General features: G+C 44.5%; 1 protein-coding gene across 3 annotated transcripts in view; it reads left to right on the top strand.

The window, feature by feature from the left end:
* Positions 1–21,452, top strand: part of amotl1 (angiomotin like 1) — a 244,441-nt gene that overhangs the window by 209,659 nt on the left and 13,330 nt on the right. For all 3 annotated transcript variants that reach the window (XM_060825947.1, XM_060825948.1, XM_060825949.1), the window contains exon 12: positions 20,954–21,144. In XM_060825947.1, the coding sequence (XP_060681930.1) occupies positions 20,954–21,144 (191 nt within the window). The remainder of the gene's footprint in view (positions 1–20,953; positions 21,145–21,452) is intronic.

Genomic DNA, 21,452 nt, shown 5'->3' with positions numbered 1-21,452 from the left:
ACCACATCTAGAGATGCCGAAGAAGGAGCAGGTGCATCCGAGGCCGGGCCTGCGGCCTAGCCTACAGGATCCTCAGACTCTATTTCCTTCCAAGTCCTGGTAAAAGAGCTCGTGAAATATTGCGAGATGTTGGGGAAGCAGATAGAGGAGAAGTTGGCCCTGATCTCTATCCCTGAAAGGCAACTAGGAGGTCTGGGGAAAAGGACAGATGAGGTAGAATGCAGAGTCACAGTGGTGGAGGCTGATACTGGTTCTTCCAAGGATAGGATCCAGGCCCTGGAGACACAGGTCCATAATTTGCTTGGCTAGGTTGATGACCTTTAGAACAGGAACAGGAGAAAAATATTCACATTGTCGATCTCCTGGAGGGTAAGAAAGGTGAGTGACCAGTGGAATTTATTGAGGACTGTTTGCCGAAATTCCTTAACTTGCAGGTAGGAATGAGAAACTTGAAGATTGAGAGGGCTCACTGGGTCACAAAACAGAGGTCAGGTCTGCATCAATGTCCTTGTCCTATCTTGATGCGGTTTCATCACTATGGAGAAAAGGAGAGAATTGTGGAAACTTCCAGAATCCAGGGGGAGATTATGAAGGCCTTAGTTTACGAGGGCTCTAAGATCATGTTCTTCCAGGATTTCTCTGCAACAGTGATCCAGAAAAGAGATTCCTATGGTGGCTTCAAAAAAAGACTGACCGCTGGTGCTTCAGATCATCTTAGATGGATCTGTACATTTCTTTGACATGTCGGAGAAAACAAGAGACAAATTAACTTAATCTGAACAATTTAGTATGTACAAATAGTAGTGTTATTTTGGTGTGTCTCTACTTTTCTTTTTAAAAAAAGAGCAAGTCCAGTCAGAGCTTTAGAACATAGAACATAGAAAAATACAGCGCAGTACAGGCCCTTCAGCCCTCGATGTTGCGCCGACCAAAGTCTACCTAACCTACACTAGCCCAATAACCTCCATATGCTTACCCAATGCCCGCTTAAATGACATTTCACCACTGCTACTGGCAGGGCATTCCATGAACTCTCAACCCGCTGAGTAAAGAATCTGCCCCTAACATCTGTCCTATACCTACCACCCCTTAATTTAAAGCTGTGTCCCCTAGTAACAGCTGACTCCATTAACAGAAAAAGGTTCTCAGTGTCTACCCTATCTAAACCCCTAATCATCTTGTACACCTCTATCAAATCTCCCCTAAACCTTCTTTTCTCCAATGAGAACAGCCCCAAGTGCCTCAGCCTTTCCTCATACAATCTTCCTACCATGCCAGCAACATCCTGGTAAACCACCTCTGCACTCGTTCGAATACCTCCACATCCTTCCTATAGTATGGCGACCAAAACTGCACACAATACTCCAGATGAGGCCGCACCAGAGTCTTATACAACTGCAACATGACCTCAGGACTCTGGAACTCAATTCCTCTACCAATAAAAGCCAGTACACCATATGCCTTCTTCACAGCACTATTTACCTGGGTGGCAACTTTCAGAGATCTGTGCACATGGACACCAAGATCCCTCTGCTCATCCACACTACCAAGTAGCCTACCATTAGCCCAGTAATCCATCTTCTTGTTACTACTACCAAAGTGAATGACTTCACACTTAGCTACATTGAACTCCATTTGCCACCTTTCTGCCCAGCTCTGCAACTTATCTATATCCCGCTGTAACCTGCCACATCCTTCTTCGCTGTCCACAACTCCACCGACTTTCAAGTCATCCGCAAACTTGCTCACCCAGCTCTCAAGCCTCTCCTCTAGATCATTTATAAAGATGACAAACAGCAATGGTCCCAAAACAGATCCTTGTGGAACACCACTAGTAACTGCACTCCAAGATGAACCTATTCCATCAACTACTACCCTCTGTCTCCTTCCAGCCAGCCAATTCCTAATCCAAACCTCTAATGCACCCTCAATGCCATACCTCCGTAGTTTTTGCATTAGCCTACCATGGGGTACCTTATCGAATGCCTTGCTAAAATCCATATACACCACATCTACTGCTTTACCCTCGTCCACCTCCTTAGTCACCTTCTCAAAGAATTCAATAAGGTTTGTGAGGCACGACCTGCCCTTCACAAAACCATGCTGACTATCCTTGATCACATTATTCCTATCCAGATGTTCATAAATCCTATCCCTTACAATTCTCTCTAAGACTTTGCCCACAACAGAAGTGAGACTCACTGGCCTATAGTTACTCGGCTATCCCTACTCCCCTTCTTGAACAAGGGGACCACATTCGCTATCTTCCAGTCTTCTGGCACTATTCCCGTAGACAATGACGACATAAAAATCAAGGCCAATGGCTCTGCTATCTCCTCCCTAGCTTCCCAGAGGATCCTAGGATAAATGCCATCAGGCCCAGGGGACTTATCTATTTTCATCCTTTCCAGTTTTCCCCAGACCTCTTCCCTACATACCTCAAGGCCATCCATTCTAATCACTTGTGACTCAATATTCACATCAGCAATAGTGTCCTGTTCCTGAGTGAATACTGACGAAAAGTATTGATTTAGTGTCTCTCCAATCTCCTCTGTCTCTCCAATCTCCTCCGCCTCCACGCACAACTTCCCACTACTATCCTTGACTGGACCTATTCCTACCCTAGTCATCCTTTTATTCCTGACATACCTATAGAAAGCCTTTGGGTTTTCCCTAATCCTACCAACTAAAGACTTTTCATGTCCCCTTCTCGCTGCTCTTAGCTCTCTCTTTAGATCCTTCCTGGCTACCTTATAACTCTCAATCGCCCCAACTGAACCTTCACGCCTCATCTTTACATAGGCAGCCCTCTTCCCTTTCACAAGGGATTCCAATTCCTTATTAAACCAAGGCTCCCTCACAAGACCCTTTACTCCCTGCCTGACTGGTACATACTTATCAAGGACACCCAATAGCTGTTCCTTGAACAATCTCCACATATCATTTGTGTTCTTCCCTTGAAGCCTATTTTTCCAATCCACGCATCCTAAGTCATGCCTCACCGCATCATAATTTCCCTGCCCCCAGCTATAACTCTTGCCCTGCAGTGCACACTTATCCCTCTCCATCACTAAAGTAAAAGTCACCGAGTTGTGGTCACTGTCCCCGAAGTGCTCACCTACGTCCAAGTCTTACACCTGGCCTGGTTCATTACCTAGAACCAAATCCAGTGTAGCCTCACCTCTTGTTGGCCTGTCTACATATTGTGTCAGGAAACCCTCCTGCACACATTGGACAAACACCGACCCATCTAACGAACTCGAGCTATAGCTTTCCCAGTCAATATCTGGGAAGTTAAAGTCCCCCATAACAACCACCCTGCTACTTTCACTCTTCTCCTGAATCATCCTCGCAATACTTTCCTCTACTTCTCTCGGACTATTGGGAGGCCTGTAGAAAACTCCTAACAGGGTGACCTCACCTTTCCTATTTCTAACCTCAGCCCAAACTACCTCACATGGCAAGTCTTCCTCCATCGTCCTTTCCACCGCTGTAATACTATCCTTGACAAGCAATGCCACACCACCCCCTCTTTTACCCCCATCTCTGACCCTGCTAAAACATTTAAACCCTGGAACCTGCAACAGCCATTCCTGCCCCTGTTCTACCCACGTCTCTCTAATGGCCACAACATCGAAGTCCCAGGTACCAACCCACGCTGCAACCCACGTGGCACGGGTAACAAACCAGAGACAACAGCTCTGAGCTTCCAACCTAGCTCCCTGAAAGCCTGCCTGACATCCTCACCCCTCTTCCTACCTATGTCGTTGGTGCCAACGTGGACCATGATCTGGGGCTGCTCCCCCTCCCCCTTAAGGACCCGGAAAACACGATCAGAGACATCACGTACCCTTGCACCTGGGAGGCAACATACCAATCGTGAGTCTCTGTCGCCCCCACAAAACCGCCTATCTGTGCCCCTCACTATTGAGTCCCCAAGAACTATCGCTCTACCTTTCTCCACCCTTCCCTTCTGAGCAACGGGGCCAGGCTCCGTGCCAGAGGCCTGAACCTCGTTGCTTACCCCTGCTAAGTCATCCCCCCCCCCCCCACAAGTATCCAAAACGGTATACTTGTTCTTGAGGGGAATGACCGCAGGGGGTCCCTGCACTGGCTGCTTCCTCCCACTCCCCCTCACTGTCACCCATCTCTCTATAACTTTCGGAGTAACTACTTCCCTAAAGCTCTGATCTATGACCACCTCTGCCTCCCGAATGATCCGGAGTTCATCCAACTCCAGCTCCAGTTCCCTAACACGGTCTTGGAGGAGCTGGAGATGGGTGCACTTCTTGCAAGTGTAATCAGCAGGGACGCTAATGGCTTCCCTCACCTCATACATGTTGCAAGATGAACATTGCACTGCCTTCGCTGCCATCCCTCTAAAAGATAAACTTTAAAAACTAGATCTAAAGAAACAAACAAGCAAAATGCAGCACTTACCTGCTTACCACAACTGGTCTTATTATTAGGTTAGAGGAGGAGGGCGGGCGGGAGGCTCTACCCCTGTAGTGCCTCGGGTTCCGCACCTGCGCGCTTATATAAGAAAAAACCCTTCCCAGGTAACCTAGCGCGACACCAGCTTCCGGGTCCGCTAGGCGCTTAAAAAAACTTTAAATTTTAACTGTTAAAAAACACTAACTGGACTATACCCGCGACTTCAATAAGCACCACCAGACAGCGGTTACCTGCTCCGCCGAGAGAGTGAGGCCGAGGGCTTGGAGATGCGCGCTTATATAAGAAAAAAAACCCTTCCCAGGTAACCTAGCGCGACACCAGCTTCCGGGTCCGCTAGGCGCTTAAAAAAACTTTAAATTTTAACTGTTAAAAAACACTAACTGGACTATACCCGCGACTTCAATAAACACCACCAGACAGTCGTTACCTGCTCCGCCGAGAGAGTGAGGCCGAGGGCTTTCTTTCCTATCGTTTATTGGTAATAATCTGGTCTAAACTAGGCGGGGGGGGGGGGTGGCTAGAATGTTTACATTCATTACATTACATTCAATTTTTAAGTTAAGTTATATCAAAGGATGGGTGGAGTACTTGTATTTTTTTCAAAATTCCTTTGTTCATGCTGTTACTCCATGGTGTATTTTCTTTCTTTGCTGCTCTTGTTTGTGGTGCGACTCTAGCTAGAAGGAAGGAAAATGGTTGGGATGACTATATACCTACTTACAGACAGTTTATGCCCAGTTCAGGTATTTAACTGCCCTGGCTCCTATTTTGGCAGTGGGATAGGAAGTTGGGTTTTAGATGCCCCCTTTGGGCAAGGGGTGAGTTCCCTATTCAGCGCCATCGGTGCTTTATGTTAGTTTTCTTTTTTTTTGTTGTTGTTTATAGTCTTTGATAGCTTTGTAGGCTTGTTAACTGTGGTGGGTTTAATTTATGTAGTTTTTTTCAAGTTCGATGGATCTTGTGACACTAAGGCTCAGCGATTTGTGGTTTGAGTTCCTCGTCTCTGGAATCTAACTGTTACTACACAAAGTTATGGCTAATAACTTGATTTGAGTGACTCACCAATTAAGAGGAAAAAGGTACTCTCAAGTCTTAGAAAGGAAAAGGAGGATATTGCTTTATCACAGGAGACATACTTGGATGATAGGGAGCATTTGAAACTACAGCAGAATGGCTTTGATCGGGTTTACTTATCATCTTTTAATTACAGAAGTAGGAGGATTGGCTATATTGGTTTGGAGGCATCTCCCATTTAAATTACTGGAGTGTGTTAAAGACACAAACTGGAGGTTTGTAATTCTCAAAGCCCTGATAAACGGGAACGAATATGGCATTCTAAATGTTTACTGCCCTCCACCCCATCCCCTCAAATTTCTAGTAGATATATTCTCTAAATTTATCAGTTTTGAGTCTTGGCATATCATTATAGGGGGAGATTTTAATTGTCTTTTGGGTCCCACAGTAAGCAGGTTGCCCAAAGGCCACTCGATACCCTCTGTACAAACTTATCAATTTATGGATCTGCGTGTGGAGTTAGGATTGGTGGATGTCTGAGATGTCTCCACCCTACAGGCAGGGATTTTACATTTTTTTCCAATCCACACATATCACACGAGTATTGATTTTTTTTTTCTCTCACCCTCATGGCAACCCTGGACTTGGTGGCATCTTGTACAATTGCTAATATTACCATCTCCAACCAGTGCACCTGATGGTTAAGATTAAGGAAGCTATAGTGGGCTCAAGGCACTGACGAATGGATTCCTTTATTCTTAAAGATAATAAGTTTGTGGAGTACTTGTGTAAGGAATTTAGTGTGTTCCTAGACATTAATTTAGGCTCAGTTAGTAGCCCGTCTGTCCTTTGGGAAACTGCCAAAGCCTAAGCCAGGGGTTTAGTTATCTCCTACTCTGCCAGCAGGAAGTGCAGAAGGGCAAGCAATAACGTCTCCTTGAAGCACAGAAAAGGCTTACTTTGAGAAGCCCTCTTTGGCCAAGCTACAGAGGATTAAGGAGGTATGGTCTGCATTGAATTCCGTGCTAATGCAGATGGCAAAGAAGGAGCTTACTTTCGCAAAACAAAGGTTGTATGAGCATGGTGACAAACTGGGCAAGTACCGAGCGTATCTTGCCAGGAAAAATAAAGTGCCCCCCTCAAGTCGTTACTTTGATTAGGGAAGGGGCTGGGAAGCTAACACGTGAATCCAAAAAGATTCATAAACCTGATTATTTCAGATTTTATTCTGAATTATACCCATCTGAGGGTTATGACGAGGGGTGGACCAAGATGGAGTCCGTTTTCACGGATCTGGAGCTCTCCGGTGTGACCCCCAAACAAGAGTCTTTTCTCAATGCCCCCTTATCAGAGCAAGAAATGCAGGAGGCTGTGAAGAAGCTTCTGAGTGGAAAGGCACCCGGGCCTGATGGACTTCCCAGCTAATTTTATGAGCAACTTGTCAGGCCTGATACTCAACATGTTCAATGACACATACAGTCATGATCGTCTCCCGCCATCTCTGAGAGGCCAATATTTCGCTTATTCTTTAAAAGAAGAAGGTCCTGGAGGACTGAGCTTCTTACAGGCCCATTTCACTCTTAAATGTAGACTTTAAAATCCTTTCTAAGACTCTTACACTAAGGCTGGAAACTTTGTTATCTTCTATTGTTAAAGAGGGTCAGCCGGGTTTCATAAAGGGTCGCAGATCCTCCAATAATGTTAGAAGGCTGCTCAATATAAGTCAAGCATGTCAACAACAGCCAATACAGGGATTGGTGATTTCTCTAGATGCAGAGAAGGCATTTGACCAAGTTATACTCTAGAGCAGTTTGGCTTGGGTGAAGCCTTAATAAGATGGGTGAAGATTCTCTACAGTGACCCTGCAGTCATCACCAACAGGATACGATCAAACAATTTTAGTATTGTTAGGGGCAGCTGATAGGGCTGACCCCTTTCGCCATTGCTTTTTAGATTGATGATTGAACCATTGGCGGAGGCCATTCATAGGGATCCCAATGTATTGCTCCAGAAGCGGAGTCACAATTACATAAGGTTTCGTTTTACGGGGATGATGTACATTTTCAAATCAAATCCAGGCGTTTTGGTGCCTCAACTGTTACAGTACATTAGTCGTTTGGCACCACCTCCAGGGTACAAGATTAATTTTGCAAAATCAGAGGCTATGCCTATGGTCTTATGAAGATACTAGATCTTGAGGGCGAATCTGGATTCCTATTTAAGTGATCACAGTGGGGTTTTATGTATTTGGGCATATTCATCACTCCAGTTCTCGATCGATTGTTTAAAGTTAATTTTGTTCAATTATTCAACAAAATCAAGCAAGGCCATCAAAGGTAGAAGGTGCTCCTGGCCTCATGGTTGGGTCAGATAGCGCTTATTAAGATGAATAATCTCCCCAGTTTGTTGTACCCTACTTAAATGCTCCACCTGATTTTCAATAAGTAAACATTCAGGAGACTGAACGACTAGTTCAGCTCTTTTATTTGGCATCGTAAGTAGTCCCTTATTTTACGAGTCTAATATTCGGAGGGGGGAAGCTTGGAACATATGAATACATGAAAATTGACGCTCTCAATATTCGTGAGTTAGTGTTTTGTTTTGTTGAACTGGATTACTATTATTTTGAATTGTATTTTTTTGTATTTGTTGTAATATTAAAAATCTATTTTTCAATAAAAATATATTTAAACAAAGACAAACCACGAAAAACACACCACTATTGAACTCAGATTGAGGTAGCTGAAAGTACTACTAGAACTAAGAAATTCTACAGTTCTTACTCAGCAGAGAAGAGGCAGACCATTTGATCTTTCGAACTTGCTCTGCATTTGGGAAGTTCATAGCTAATCTGAACGCAGATTCAGCTCCTACTCTTCTATCTCCCCATGTCTGCATGGGTTTCTGCTGGTTCTCCCGTTTCCTCCCATAGAACATGAAGTAAAGCACAGAACAGGCCTTTTGGTCATTGATGTTGTGCCGAGGATTAATCCTAATATAAAATAAAATAACTTAACCTAGGCCCCCCTCAATTCATTGCTGTCCGTGTGCATGTCCAGGAGTCACTTAAATGTTCTTATTGACTTTGCCAGCGGTGGTGGTGGAAGCAACGCATTCCATGCATTCACAACTCTTTGCGTAAAGAACCTTCCTCTGATGTCCCCGCTATACCTTTCTCCTAATATCTTAAAACTATGACCCCTTGTGCCAGTCAATCATACCCGGGGAAACATCTCTGGCTATTGACTCTATCCATGCCTCTCATTACTTTGTATACCTCGATCAGGTCACCTCTTCCTCTTTCTCTCCAGAGAGAAAAGTCCAAGCTTAGTCAACCTGTTTCATAAGGCAAGCCCTCCAGTCCAGGTAAACCTTCTTTGCACCCTCTCCAAAGCCTCTGTATCTTTCCTATAGTAGGGCGACCAGAACTGGACACAAATTCCAAATGTTGTCTCCCCAGGGACTTGTAGAGCTGTAGCAAAACGCGCGGCTCTTAAACTCAATCCCCCTGTCAACGAAAGCAAAAGTTCCATATGCTTTTTTGACAACCCTATCCACTTGGGTGACAACATTGAGGGATCTGTGTACTTGAACTCCAAGATCCCTCTGTTCCTCCACACTGCCAAGAATCCTGTCTTTAATCCTATATTCAGCATCCAAATTCAACCTTCCAAAATGCATCACTTCGCATTTATCCAGGTTGAACGCCATCTGCCATTTCTTTGCATCCTGTCTATGTCACGCTGCAGCCTGCAGTAGTCCTTGATAGTATCAATGGCACCTCCAACCTTTGTGTCATCTGCAAATTTACTAACCCACCTGTCAACCTCCTCATCCAAGCCATTTATAAAAACTACAAAGACCAAAGGCCAAAGAACAGAGGCCTGCTGAACATCACTCAACACTGAAATCCAGGCAGAATACTTTGCATCTACAACCACTCTCTGCCTTCTGTCAGCCAACCAATTCTGAATCCAGGTAGTCAAATTTCCCTGTATCCCATACCTCCTGGCTTTATGAATGAGCCTACCATGGGGAACCTTATCAAATGCCTTCCTGAAGTCTATATACACCACATCCGCTGTTCAACTTTTGTCTACCTGTCTTGTCACCTCCTCAAAGACATCAAAAAGATCTGTGAGTTGTGACCTGTTCCTCTCAAAGCCATGCTGACTGCCTTTAATCATACTATGCTTTTCCAAATAGTCATAAATCCTATCCCTCAGTATTCTTTCCAAAACCTTGCTGACCACAGATGTAAGACTGACTGGTCTGTAATTGCCAGGGATTTCCCTTTATCCTTCTTGAAAAGAGGAACAACATTCACCTCCCTCCAATCTTCCGGTATGACTCCGGTGGTTTAGCAACCTCGTTTCTTACTTCCTGGAGCAGCCTCATCCAAAATGTGCAGGTTAGGTGGATTGGCCATACTAAATTGCCCCATACTGTCTAGGGATATGCAAACCAAGTGAATTAATCATGACAAATGTGGGGTTACAAGGATAAGATGGAGGTGTGAGCCTGGATGGTTGCTCTTTGGAGGATCAATGCAGATATGATGGGCCAAATGACCTCTTTCTGCAGTGTAGGGATTCTATTCTATTCTGTCATTCTGTGACCTCACCTTATATGTTCTTTGGAGAAGTAAATTCCAAGAAGATACTTCTCACCATCTCTAACGTCTTTAACTTTAACATTTTGTCTCAGGCTTCTAGTCTGTCCAATAAGGGGAAATATCCTTTCAGCATTCACCCTGTCAAGTCTACTCAGAATCTTAAATGTTTCAATAGATTTAATCTATATGGACTTCAGTAAGGAGTTCAACAAAGTTCCCAAAAAGAGACTAATTAGCAAGGTTAGATCTCATGGAATACAGGGAAGTAGCCACTTGGATCAAGGGTAGAAGACAGAGGGTGGTGATGGAGAGTTGTTTTTCAGACTGGAGGCCTGTGACCTGTGGAGTGCCACAAGGATCAGTGCTGTGTCCTCTACTTTTTGTCATTTACATAAATGATTTGAATGTGAGCATAAGAGGTACAGTTACTAAGTTTGCAGATGACACCAAAATTGGAGGTGTAGTGGACAGCGAAGAGGGTTACCTCAGATTAAAACAGGATCTGGACCAGATGAGCTGAGAAGTGGCAGATGGAGTTTAATTCGGATAAATGCGAGATGCTGCATTTTGAGAAAGCAAATCTTAGCAGGACTTATAAACTTAATGGTAAGGTCCTAGGGCGTGTTGTTGAACAGAGAAACCTTGGAATGCAGGTTCATAGCTCCTTGAAAGTGGAGTCACAGGTAGATAGGATAGTGAAGAAGGTGTTTGGTATGCTTTCCTTTATTGGTCAGAGTATTGTGTACAGGGGTTGGGAGCTGTTTTCCCTGGAGACTTTATAGAGGTTTACAAAATTATGAGGGGCATGGATAGGACAAATAGGCAAAGTCTTTTCCCTGGGGTCAGGGAGTCCAGAACTAGAGGGCATAGTTTAGGGTGAGAGGGGAAAGATATAAAAGAGAAATAAGGGTCAACTTTATCACACAGAGGGTGGTGCGTGTATGGAATGAGCTGCCAGAGGATGTGGTGGAGGCTGGTACAATTGCAACATTTAAGAGACGTTTGGATAGGTATATGAATAGGAAGGGTTTGGAGGGATATGGGCCAGGTGCTGGCAGGTGGGACTAGATTGGATTGGGATATCAGGTCGGCATGGACGGGTTGGACCGATGGGTCTGTTTCCATGCTGTACATCTCTATGACTATGACTCTAATAAGATTACTTAAACTCTACTATTCCCTCCTATAACAACACCTTCATCTATGAAGTGAATCTTGCCTGAACTGTTTCTAATGCAATTATTATTGTTTTCTTTGTTAATGGCCATTCATTAGTATAGAACTTGGACGTCGTTGATAAAAGACAAATTTTGATGAAGCTTTTTCTCTTGCACTCTTAAGAACAATTTACAAGAAATACCAAATGGAATAAACATTTACTGTGAGAGAGTGTGCTCATTGATTGGCAGCTGGACTCAAATTACTACAGGTGTTGTCAGAGAATGTATCAGTTCATACTGACTAACAGTTAACTGCCAAACTTTATTTAATCCAGGCAGATTAACTCTGATCAATACATTGTTCAGAAAAACCAATCCGGGAATAACTGTTGCCAGTTTTCTTTGTTAAACCAGTGATGTGCATATATATGTTCTTTCTGTACACAAAGAATGACGTTCAAAGAACTATCCTACATAGTCCTCACTACACCACACTGCAAGCATAACTAACTAGCTTAAATTGGTTATCAGCATTACTCTACACATACTCAGGATTATTTAGCACATGTTATCCACTTGTGGAAATGCATCTAAGATTGACCACTGTGTTTAGAGCTTTGACAATGTGGACTGACTTAGTTGTCAATCGCTGCTTGTTCTGAACATCCAAAGTAATATGTTATTTGATATGATTTGCCAACCTTTGTATGTCCCAAAGGACATATGTTTCATTGGCACTGAAATTCATATACCACATTACTCATTTGTACACAATATCCTAGAGGTGGACTCACCTCGAGAATAGGTAGTGACGTTTTTATAGAGGAAGCTTGAGTATCCAAATGACACAGGTGGTGAGTATTTTCTTCGGATAATGGAATGCCAGATAATTGAATGCCAGATAATACATTTAGTTGAGCATCAGGACCTTGCAAACTTGTTCACTTAATCCGAAATTCAGATAATTGGCGTTCGGATAATCGCAGTTCCTCTGTATTCCATTCCCTTTGCAATAAGTAACATTTCATAGAACATATAAAATGTAGAACAGTACAACACAGTACAGGTCCTTCGGCCCTTAATTTTGTGGCGACCTTTTATCCTGCTCTAAGATCAAACTAACCTACATACCCAACATTTTACAATTATCCATGTGCCAAGCCAAGAGTCGCTTGAATGTTCCCAATGTATCTGACTCTACTATCATCAGTGGCAGTATGTACCTTGTACCCACCATTCTGAGTAAAGAACCTACCTCTGACATCTCCCCTAAACCTTCCTCCAATCGCCTAAAATTAGGCCCCCTTGTGATAGCCATTTTTATAGAACATAGAAAAGTACAGCGCAGTACAGGCCCTTCGGCCCTCGATGTTGCGCCGATCCAAACCCACCTAACCTACACTAGCCTACTTTCCTCCATATGCCTATCCAATGCCCGTTTAAATGCCCATAAAGAGGGAGAGTCTGCCACTGCTACTGGCAGGGCATTCCATGAACTCACGACTCGCTGAGTAAAGAATCTACCCCTAACATCTGTCCTATACCTACCACCCCTTAATTTAAAGCTATGCCCCCTCGTAATATCTGATTCCATACGTGGAAAAAGGTTTTTTTTTGATTAGATTAGATTACTTACAGTGTGGAAACAGGCCCTTCGGCCCAACAAGTCCACACCGACCCGCCGAAGCGCAACCCACCCATACCCCTACATTTACCCCTTACCTAACACTACGGGCAATTTAGCATGGCCAATTCACCTGACCTGCACATCTTTGGACTGTGGGAGGAAACCGGAGCACCCGGAGGAAACCCACGCAGACACGGGGAGAACGTGCAAACTCCACACAGTTAGTCGCCTGAGTCGGGAACTGAACCCAGGTCTCAGGCGCTGTGAGGCAGCAGTGCTAACCACTGTGCCACCGTGCTGCCCACAGTGCCACCGTGCTGCCCACATGGTCATGGTCAACCCTAATCATCTTGTACACCTCTATCAAGTCACCCGTTCCAGTGCCTCCACATCCTCCCTATCGTATGGCGACCAAAACTGCACACAGAGTCTTATATAACTGCAACATGACCTCGGGACTCCGGAACTCAATTCCTCTACCAATAAAAGCCAGTACGCCATATACCTTCTTCCCAGCTCTATTTACCTGGGTGGCAACTTTCAGAGATCTGTGTACATGGACACCAAGATCCCTCTGCTCATCCACACTACCAAGTATCCGACCATTAGCCCAGTACCCCATCTTGTTACTCTTACCAAAGTGAATCACTTCACACTTAGCGACATTGAACTCCATTTGCAACCGTTCTGCTCAGCTCTGCAGCTTGTCTATATCCCGCTGTAACCTGCCACATCCTTCCTCACTGTCAACAACTCCACCGACTTTCGTATCATCCGCAAACTTGCTCACCCAACCTTCTAACCCCTCCTCCAGGTCATTTATAAAGATGACAAACAGCAATGGTCCCAAAACCGATCCTTGCAGAACACCGCTGGTAACTGCACTCCAAGATGAACCTTTACCATCAACTACTACCCTCTGTCTTCTTCCAGCCAGCCAATTCCTAATCCAAACCTCCAACTCCCCCTCAATGCCATACCTCCGTATTTTTTGCAGTAGCCTACCATGGGGAACCTTATCAAACGCCTTACTAAAATCCATATAGACCACATCTACCGCTTTACCCTCGTCCACCTCCTTAGTCACCTTCTCAAAGAACTCAATAAAGTTTGTGAGGCATGACTGGCCCTTCACAAAACCATGCTGACTATCCTTGATCACATTATTCCTATCCAGATGTTCATAAATCCTATCCCTTACAATTCTCTCTAAGACTTTGCCCACAACAGAGGTAAGACTCACCGGCTTATAGTTACTAGGGTTATCCCTACTCCCCTTCTTGAACAAGGGAACCACATTTGCTATCCTCCAGTCTTCTGGCACTATTCCTGGAGACAACGAATATTCCCTTTTGCCCTGGGAAAAGGTCTTTGGCTATCCACTCTGACTTTCATCATCCTGTACACCTCTATCAAGTCACCTCTCAGCCTCTGCTCCACCTTTGCTCCAATGAGAAAAGCCCAAGCTTTCTTCATAACACATGCCATCCAGTTCAGGCAGCATCCTGGTAAATCTCCTCTGTGTACTGGCTAAACCTTCCATGTCCTTCCTATAATGAGATGACCAGAACTGAACACAATATTCCAATGTGGTCTAACCAGGGTTTTATAGAGCTGCAGTATAATCGCGTAGCTCTTAAATTCAGTTCCCTGCTAATGAAAGCCAACACATCATACGCCTTTTAACAGTTTGGGTGGCAACTTTGAGGGATCTCTGGACATGGACTCCAAGATCTCTCTGTTCCTCCACGTTGCCAAGAATCCTGCTTTTAACAATGTAATCTGTGTACAAATTTGACCTTCCAAAGTGATTCAATTCTTTCTCATTTTTCTCGGCTGAACTCCATCTACCACTTCTCAGCGTGCTATGCACCCTGTCAGTGTCCGGTTGCAACCTACAACAGCTATTCACAACTCTACCAACCTTTGTGGCATCAGCAAACTTAGTAACCCATGGCATCAGCAAACTTAGTAACCCATGTGTCCACTTCCTCATTTATTAAAATCACAAAGAGCCGAAGTCCCAGAACCCATCCCTGTGGAACACCACTGGTTACCGAGCTCCAGGCTGATTACTGTCCATCTGCTACCACCCTCTGTCTTCTATGGGCCAGCCAATTCTGTATACAGGTCATCAAATCTCCTTGTACAGTGGAACCTCGATTATCCGAATGAGATGAGCGGACACTATTTGGTTCGGAAATTGATTATTTGGAAAATCGATTAAGTGCCTTTCCTCTGGGGCTTGGAATTTTTAAAGTCTGGTCCCTGTTCAGGAGACTAGCAGCAGCACACAGCATGCAAGGCCCTGCTCCCGTCACCGTCCCCTGTCCAACCCCGCCCCCAACCAGGTCCAACGCCACCAACCCAACCTGGTCCAACCACGCCCCTGCACTCGATTTGGGCCAACCCACCAAAACTCTGTCTAACCCTGCCACCTAGCACAAAGTGCGCAAGCCCCTGTCACCCCCCCACCCCCACCCCCAGCCCCTGTCTGGGACAGCTGGACTGTACACCAACAACAAGATTACTGCTGCTGCTGCAACTGCCTTTGTGAGGTAAGTATCCAAATAACGCACAGACTCAGTCCTAGCCCCAGCCCCACACACAACTTCTTACGACAAAGTTTTGACAGGTTCCACGTTTACCCTGCACAGGACAATATTGGAGAGATTATTCCTGGGAAGTGGAGGGGCAGGGGGTGGAATTTAGAATACACCCCTCTGGGAAAGTGTGTGGAGAGAGACAGGGTTGGAGATCAGTCATTTGGAGACAGTGCTGTGTAGTCATTGTAACAAAAGACGCAGTTACTGTTGGAAACATGTCTTTAATGTAATGTTTCCATTGGGACCACGAGCTCTCCTTTAGATAATCCGATTTTCGGATAATTGGTATTTGGATAATCGAGGTTCCCCCGTATTCCATGCCTCCTGACTTTCTGAATGTGTCTGCCATAGGGAACCTTATCAAAGCCTTGCTAAAATCCATGTACACCACATCCACTGCTCCAACTTCAACAATGTGTTTTGTCAATTCCTCAAAGAATTCAATAAGTTTTGTGAGGTATGACCTGCCCCTCACAAAGCCATGCTAACTATCTCTAATCTATCTTTACTTTTCAAAATAATCATAAATCCTGTCCTTCAGAATCATCTTCAATAATTTGCCCACTACCGACGTAAGACTGAACTGGTCTGTAATTCCCAGGGTTATCCCTCTTCCCTTTCTTGAACAACAGTTGCCACCCTCCAATCATCTGGTACTACTCCAGTGGACAGTGAGGATGCAAAGATCATCACCAAAGCTGTAGCAATCTCTTCTATCGCTTCCTGTAGTAACCTTGGGTATATCCCACCTGGCCCAGAAGACTTAGCTATCCTCATGTTTTTCAAAACTTCGAGCACAGCCTCCTTCCTAACATCAATCAGTTCCAGCGTATCAGCCTGTTTCACACTGTCCTTATAAACGACAAGTTTCCTATCACCAGTGAATGCTGAACCAAGTATTCATTCAGGACCATCCCTATCTCCTCTGACTCCAGGAATAAGTTCCCTCCAATATCCTTGATTGGCCCTACCCTCACTCTGGCCATCCTCTTTTTTTTTTCCTCACGTAAGTGTAGAACACCTTGGTGTTTTCCTTTATCCTATCCGCCAAGACTTTCTCATGCCCTCTTCCAGGCCTCCTAAGTCCATTCTTCAGTTCCTTCCTAGCTACCTTTTAACCTTGTAAAGCCCTTGCTACCTCCACCTTAAGTAAGCTGCTTCTTCCTCTTGACTAAATGTTCCACATCTCCAAGGTTCTTTCAACCTAGCCTCAGTAGGCTCAACCTATATTCCATGCCCCATGACTTCCAGTCACCGCAAGTGCTCCCTAAACAATCTCCACATTTCTGTTGTGCATTTCCCTGAGAATATCTGTTCCCAATTTATGTTCCACAGTTCCTGCCTAATATCATTGTAATTCCCCTTCCTCCAATTCAATGCTCTCCCAAACCATCAGCTCCTATTCCTCTCCATGACTATGGTAAAGGTCAGGGAGTGGTGATCACTATCACCGAAATGCTCTCCCACCAAGAGATGTGACACCTGACCTGGTTCGTTACAAAGCACCAAATCTAATATGGCCTCCCCTCTAGTCAGCCTATCTACATACTGAGTCAGGAATCTTTCCTGGACACACCTCACAAAGTCTTCTCCATCCAAACTATTTGCAGGAAGGAGGTTCCTATCAATATTAGGGAAGTTGAAGTCTCCCGTGACAACAATCCAATTACTTCTGCACCTTTCCAAACTCTGCCTCCCAATCTGCTCCTTTGTATCTCTGTTGTTATTGGTGGGGTCTATGGAAAACTCTCAATCAAATGACTTCTCCTTTCTGACTTCCACCCATAATGACTCAGTAGACCGGCCCTCCTCGACAACCTCCCTTTCTGCAGCTATTAAACTATCGATTAGCAATGCCACTCCCCCACCTCTTTTACCTCCCCCTCTATTCCTTCTGAAACATCTAAACCCTGGAATATCCAACAACCATTCCTGTCCCTGTGATATCCAAGTCTATGTAATGGCCACAACATTGTAGCTCCAAGTATTGATCCATGCTCTTTAAGTCCATCCTTATTCCTGACACTTCTTATGTTAAAATAGACACACTTCAATTCATCACACTGACTGCAACTTTGCCCTATCAACTGTCTATCCTTCCTCACGGATTCTCTGCACTGTGTACCTGCTTGTTCACCGGCTACCCCATCCTCTGACCTGTAGCTCTTGTTCCTATCCCCCTGCCAAGCTAGTTTAAACCCTCCTGAAGAGCTCTAGCAAACCTCCTGCCTAGGATATTGGTACCATTCCAGTTCAAGTGCAACCTGTCCTCTTTGTACAGGTTCCACCTTCCCCAGAAGGTATCCCAATGGTCCACATATCTGAAGGCCTCCCTCCTACACCAGCTCTGCAGCCATATTTTCAGCTGCAGGTATTCTCTGTATCTAGCCTCACTAGCTCGTGGCACCAGTAGCAAGCCTGAGATTACTCCAGTGCTCGTCCTACCTTTTAGTCCAACCTAACTCTCTGTACATTTTTCAGGTCCTCATGTGCTGCACGGTGGCACAGTGGTTAGCACTGCTGCCTCATAGCGCCAGAGATCCAGGTTCAATTCCTGCCTCAGGCGACTGACTGTGTTGAGTTTGCACATTCTCCCCGTGTCTGTGTGGGTTTCCTCCAGGTGCTCCGGTTTCCTCCCACAGTCCAAAAGAAAAATGTGCAGGTTAGGTGAATTGGCTGAGCTATATTGCCCGTAGTGTTCGGTGTAGGGGTAAATGTAGGAGAATGGGGTCTGGGTGGATTGCGCTTCGGCGGGTCGGTGTGGACTTGTTGGGCCGAAGGGCCTGTATTTAATCTAATCTCTAATCCCTTTTCCTAGCTATGTTATTGGTACCGATGTGTGCCATGATTTCTGGCTGCTCACTCTTCCCCCTTAAGAATCGTGTAGACTTGACGCGAGACATCCTTGACCCTGGCAGCTCGGAGGTAACATACCATCCGGAAGTCTTGTTCACGACCACAGAATCTCCTGTCTGTTCCTCTAACCATTAAAACTCCTTTCACTAACTTTTTCCAATTCTCCCCTCTTGCCTTCTGAACCACAGAGCCAGGCTCATTGCCAGAGATCTGATTGCTGTGGCTTCATCCTAGTAGGTCGCCCCACCAACAGTACCAAAGTGGTATATTTATTAGTGAGGGGAAGGGCCGTAGGAGATTCCTGCACTGATTGCCTATTCCCTTTTCCTCTCCTGATGGTCACCCAGCTATGTCTATCCTGTAACTTAGGTTTCACTATCTCCCTATAATGCCTCTCTATCACCCCCTCAGTGCCTCCCATATGATCCAAAGTTCATCCAGCTCCACCTCCCAAACACAGTCTGTGAGGAGCTGGAGTTGGGTGCACTTCTCACAGATGATGCCAGCATGGGCACCATTGGTGACCCTTACCTCCCACATCCTGCAAGAGAAGCATGCAACTGCTCTAAGTTGCCAAAAGAGATTTACAAAAACAACCTTTCCTTATCAACCCTCCATGCAGAGCTTTTTTTGGTTAGAGGTGGAGGTTGGGTGGCAGACACTACAAGTGTAGTGTTTTGGGTTTAACCACTGCCCGAATATATTAGTTCCCTTATCCAGCAGTTCCTGCATCCACTTCTGCTCCTGCTGATTCACGAGGTAAGTATTTAATATTCAAATTTACCTTCCCTACCTCATTTGTCTTCCTAATTATTGCTGCATCTGGATATTAACCTTTTTGTGGTACAAGTACAAAGGCACCTAGATCTTTCATTGATATTCTGCAATCTTTTTTCATTTAAAGTTTTGCTGCTATTCTATTCTATCTTGACCAATTTAATATGTTCAAATTTTTGCACATTAGCGTTCACCTGTCAAATTTCTGCCCCTCAGTTAAGGAGTCTGTAAAGGGAGTCTATAAATGGTTAGGTTATGTCCTCTTTATAACTTGCTCTCCTATGTGTCTTTGTCATCAGCAGACTTAGCAACCAAGCATTTATTCACATCACTATTACACATGATAAGTGATTGAGGCTCCAGTGCTGATCCCTAATGCACTTCATCGATTACATCTTGTCAACCTGCAAATAATCCTGTATCCTTATGTGTTAGCTAACCAATCTTCCATCCATGTTATTATGTTTCCCTTTACAAAATGAACGCTAGTTTTATGTGGTGACCTTTTGATGTGTGATACCTTATCAAATGGCATCTGAAAATCTAACTGCAGCAGATCCCAAATAGAGACTTTGATATATAAAACCATGAGGAGCGTGGATAGGTAAATAGACAAGATCTTTTCCCTCGGGTGGGGGAGTCTAGAACAAGAGGGTTAGGATGCGAGGGGCAAGATTTAAAAGGGACCGAAGGGGCAAATTTTTCACACAAAGGGTGGTAAATGTATGGAATGAGCTGCCAGAAGAAGAAGTGATGCATTAGCAGCTGAATGTTTCCTTCAGCTATGTTGATTGTTGTTTAATGAATTTTAATATGTTAGTCAAAACACAATTTCTGCTGGTCACTACACAATTCCAGAGTTCATTTTGTAAGGGGATACACAATAACATGGATGGAGGACTGCTAAGCTAAGTAATGGGCGGCACGGTGGCACAGTGGTTAGCACTGCTGCCTCACAGCGCCTGTAGACCCGGGTTCAATTCCCGACTCAGGCGACTGACTGTGTGGAGTTTGCACGTTCTCCCCGTGTCTGCGTGGGTTTCCTCCGGGTGCTCCGGTTTCCTCCCACAGTCACAAAGATGTGCGGGTCAGGTGAATTGGCCAAGCTAAATTGCCCGTAGTGTTAGGTAAGGGGTAAATGTAGGGGTATGGGTGGGTTGCGCTTCAGCGGGTCGGTGTGGACTTGTTGGGCCGAAGGGCCTGTTTCCACACTGTAAGTCTAATCTAACAGGTAGGGATAAGTGGATCATTTGCAGGTTGACAAGATGTAATCAATGCAGTGCTACAGGGATCAGCACTGGAGCCTCAATCACTGTAACAATGATATGGATAAATGCTGGGTTGTTAAGTCTGCTGATGACAAAGAGCAAGTTATGAAGTGGACATCTACTATCCATATATCCCTTTGCAAACTCCTTAATTGAGGAGCAGAAATTTGGCAGATGGAGACTAATGTGCAAACATTTGAACGTATGCAATTATTCAAGGTGGAATAGAGTAACAGGAAAACTTTAAACAGAAAAAGATTGCAGAATACCATGAAATATCTAAGTGCATGTATCACAAAAATGTTAATACTCAGATGCAACAATGATTGAGTTATAAAGGAAAACCATAATATATAAAGGAAAAAAAATCCTGCAATTTGCATGAATTATAATTTATTAATTGGTACTGACAATGTCTCTGCTTGCACAGTTCACCAGGTGGTTTATATGGTTGTGACACAGGCTACAGGTTAATATTTATCTGATACCAGGTAGTTTTAAAAAACCTTCAGGAAACCTTTCCATAGTATTTGCAATTAATCAATCAGATTTTTGTTTTATTGGTTTATTTCCAGCGACATGGAGGCCCTTTATTGGCTAATGTTCCACAACATAATATACCAGGATTGATGGAGTTATTACGGGAAAAGGAAGAACGAATCTTGGCCCTAGAGGCTGACATGACAAAGTGGGAGCAGAAGTATTTGGAAGAAAGGGCAATGCGTCATTTTGCCATGGATGCTGCTGCTACAGCTGCTGCTCAGAGGTGATGATCAAGCAGGGTGAAGGAGAATGGGGATTGGAGAACAAACTTTTTGGTATAGCAAACAAAAAACTGCAAGTTAATAAATCTCTTTCAGTAATCAGTAATACTGGTCAGTTGCTGTTGCTACCCTGACACTGATATTCCAAACCCTCAAACACAAGTTATTTTTCATTAATGCTCCACAGGTTTGTAGACCAACATATACCTTATTTGATACAAGGATTCAGTATCCTTTCTTTGTTTATTTCTTCGTGAAATTTAGGCATGATTGGAAAGGCCCCCAAAAATTGCTCATTTCTTACTGCCCT

Source organism: Hemiscyllium ocellatum, chromosome 6 (genome assembly GCF_020745735.1).
Source record: "Hemiscyllium ocellatum isolate sHemOce1 chromosome 6, sHemOce1.pat.X.cur, whole genome shotgun sequence".
In the NCBI taxonomy this organism is placed as follows: Eukaryota; Metazoa; Chordata; class Chondrichthyes; order Orectolobiformes; family Hemiscylliidae; genus Hemiscyllium; species Hemiscyllium ocellatum.
The sequence above is the reverse complement of the archived record's forward strand: the minus strand, read 5'-3'. Positions and strand labels throughout refer to the sequence as shown.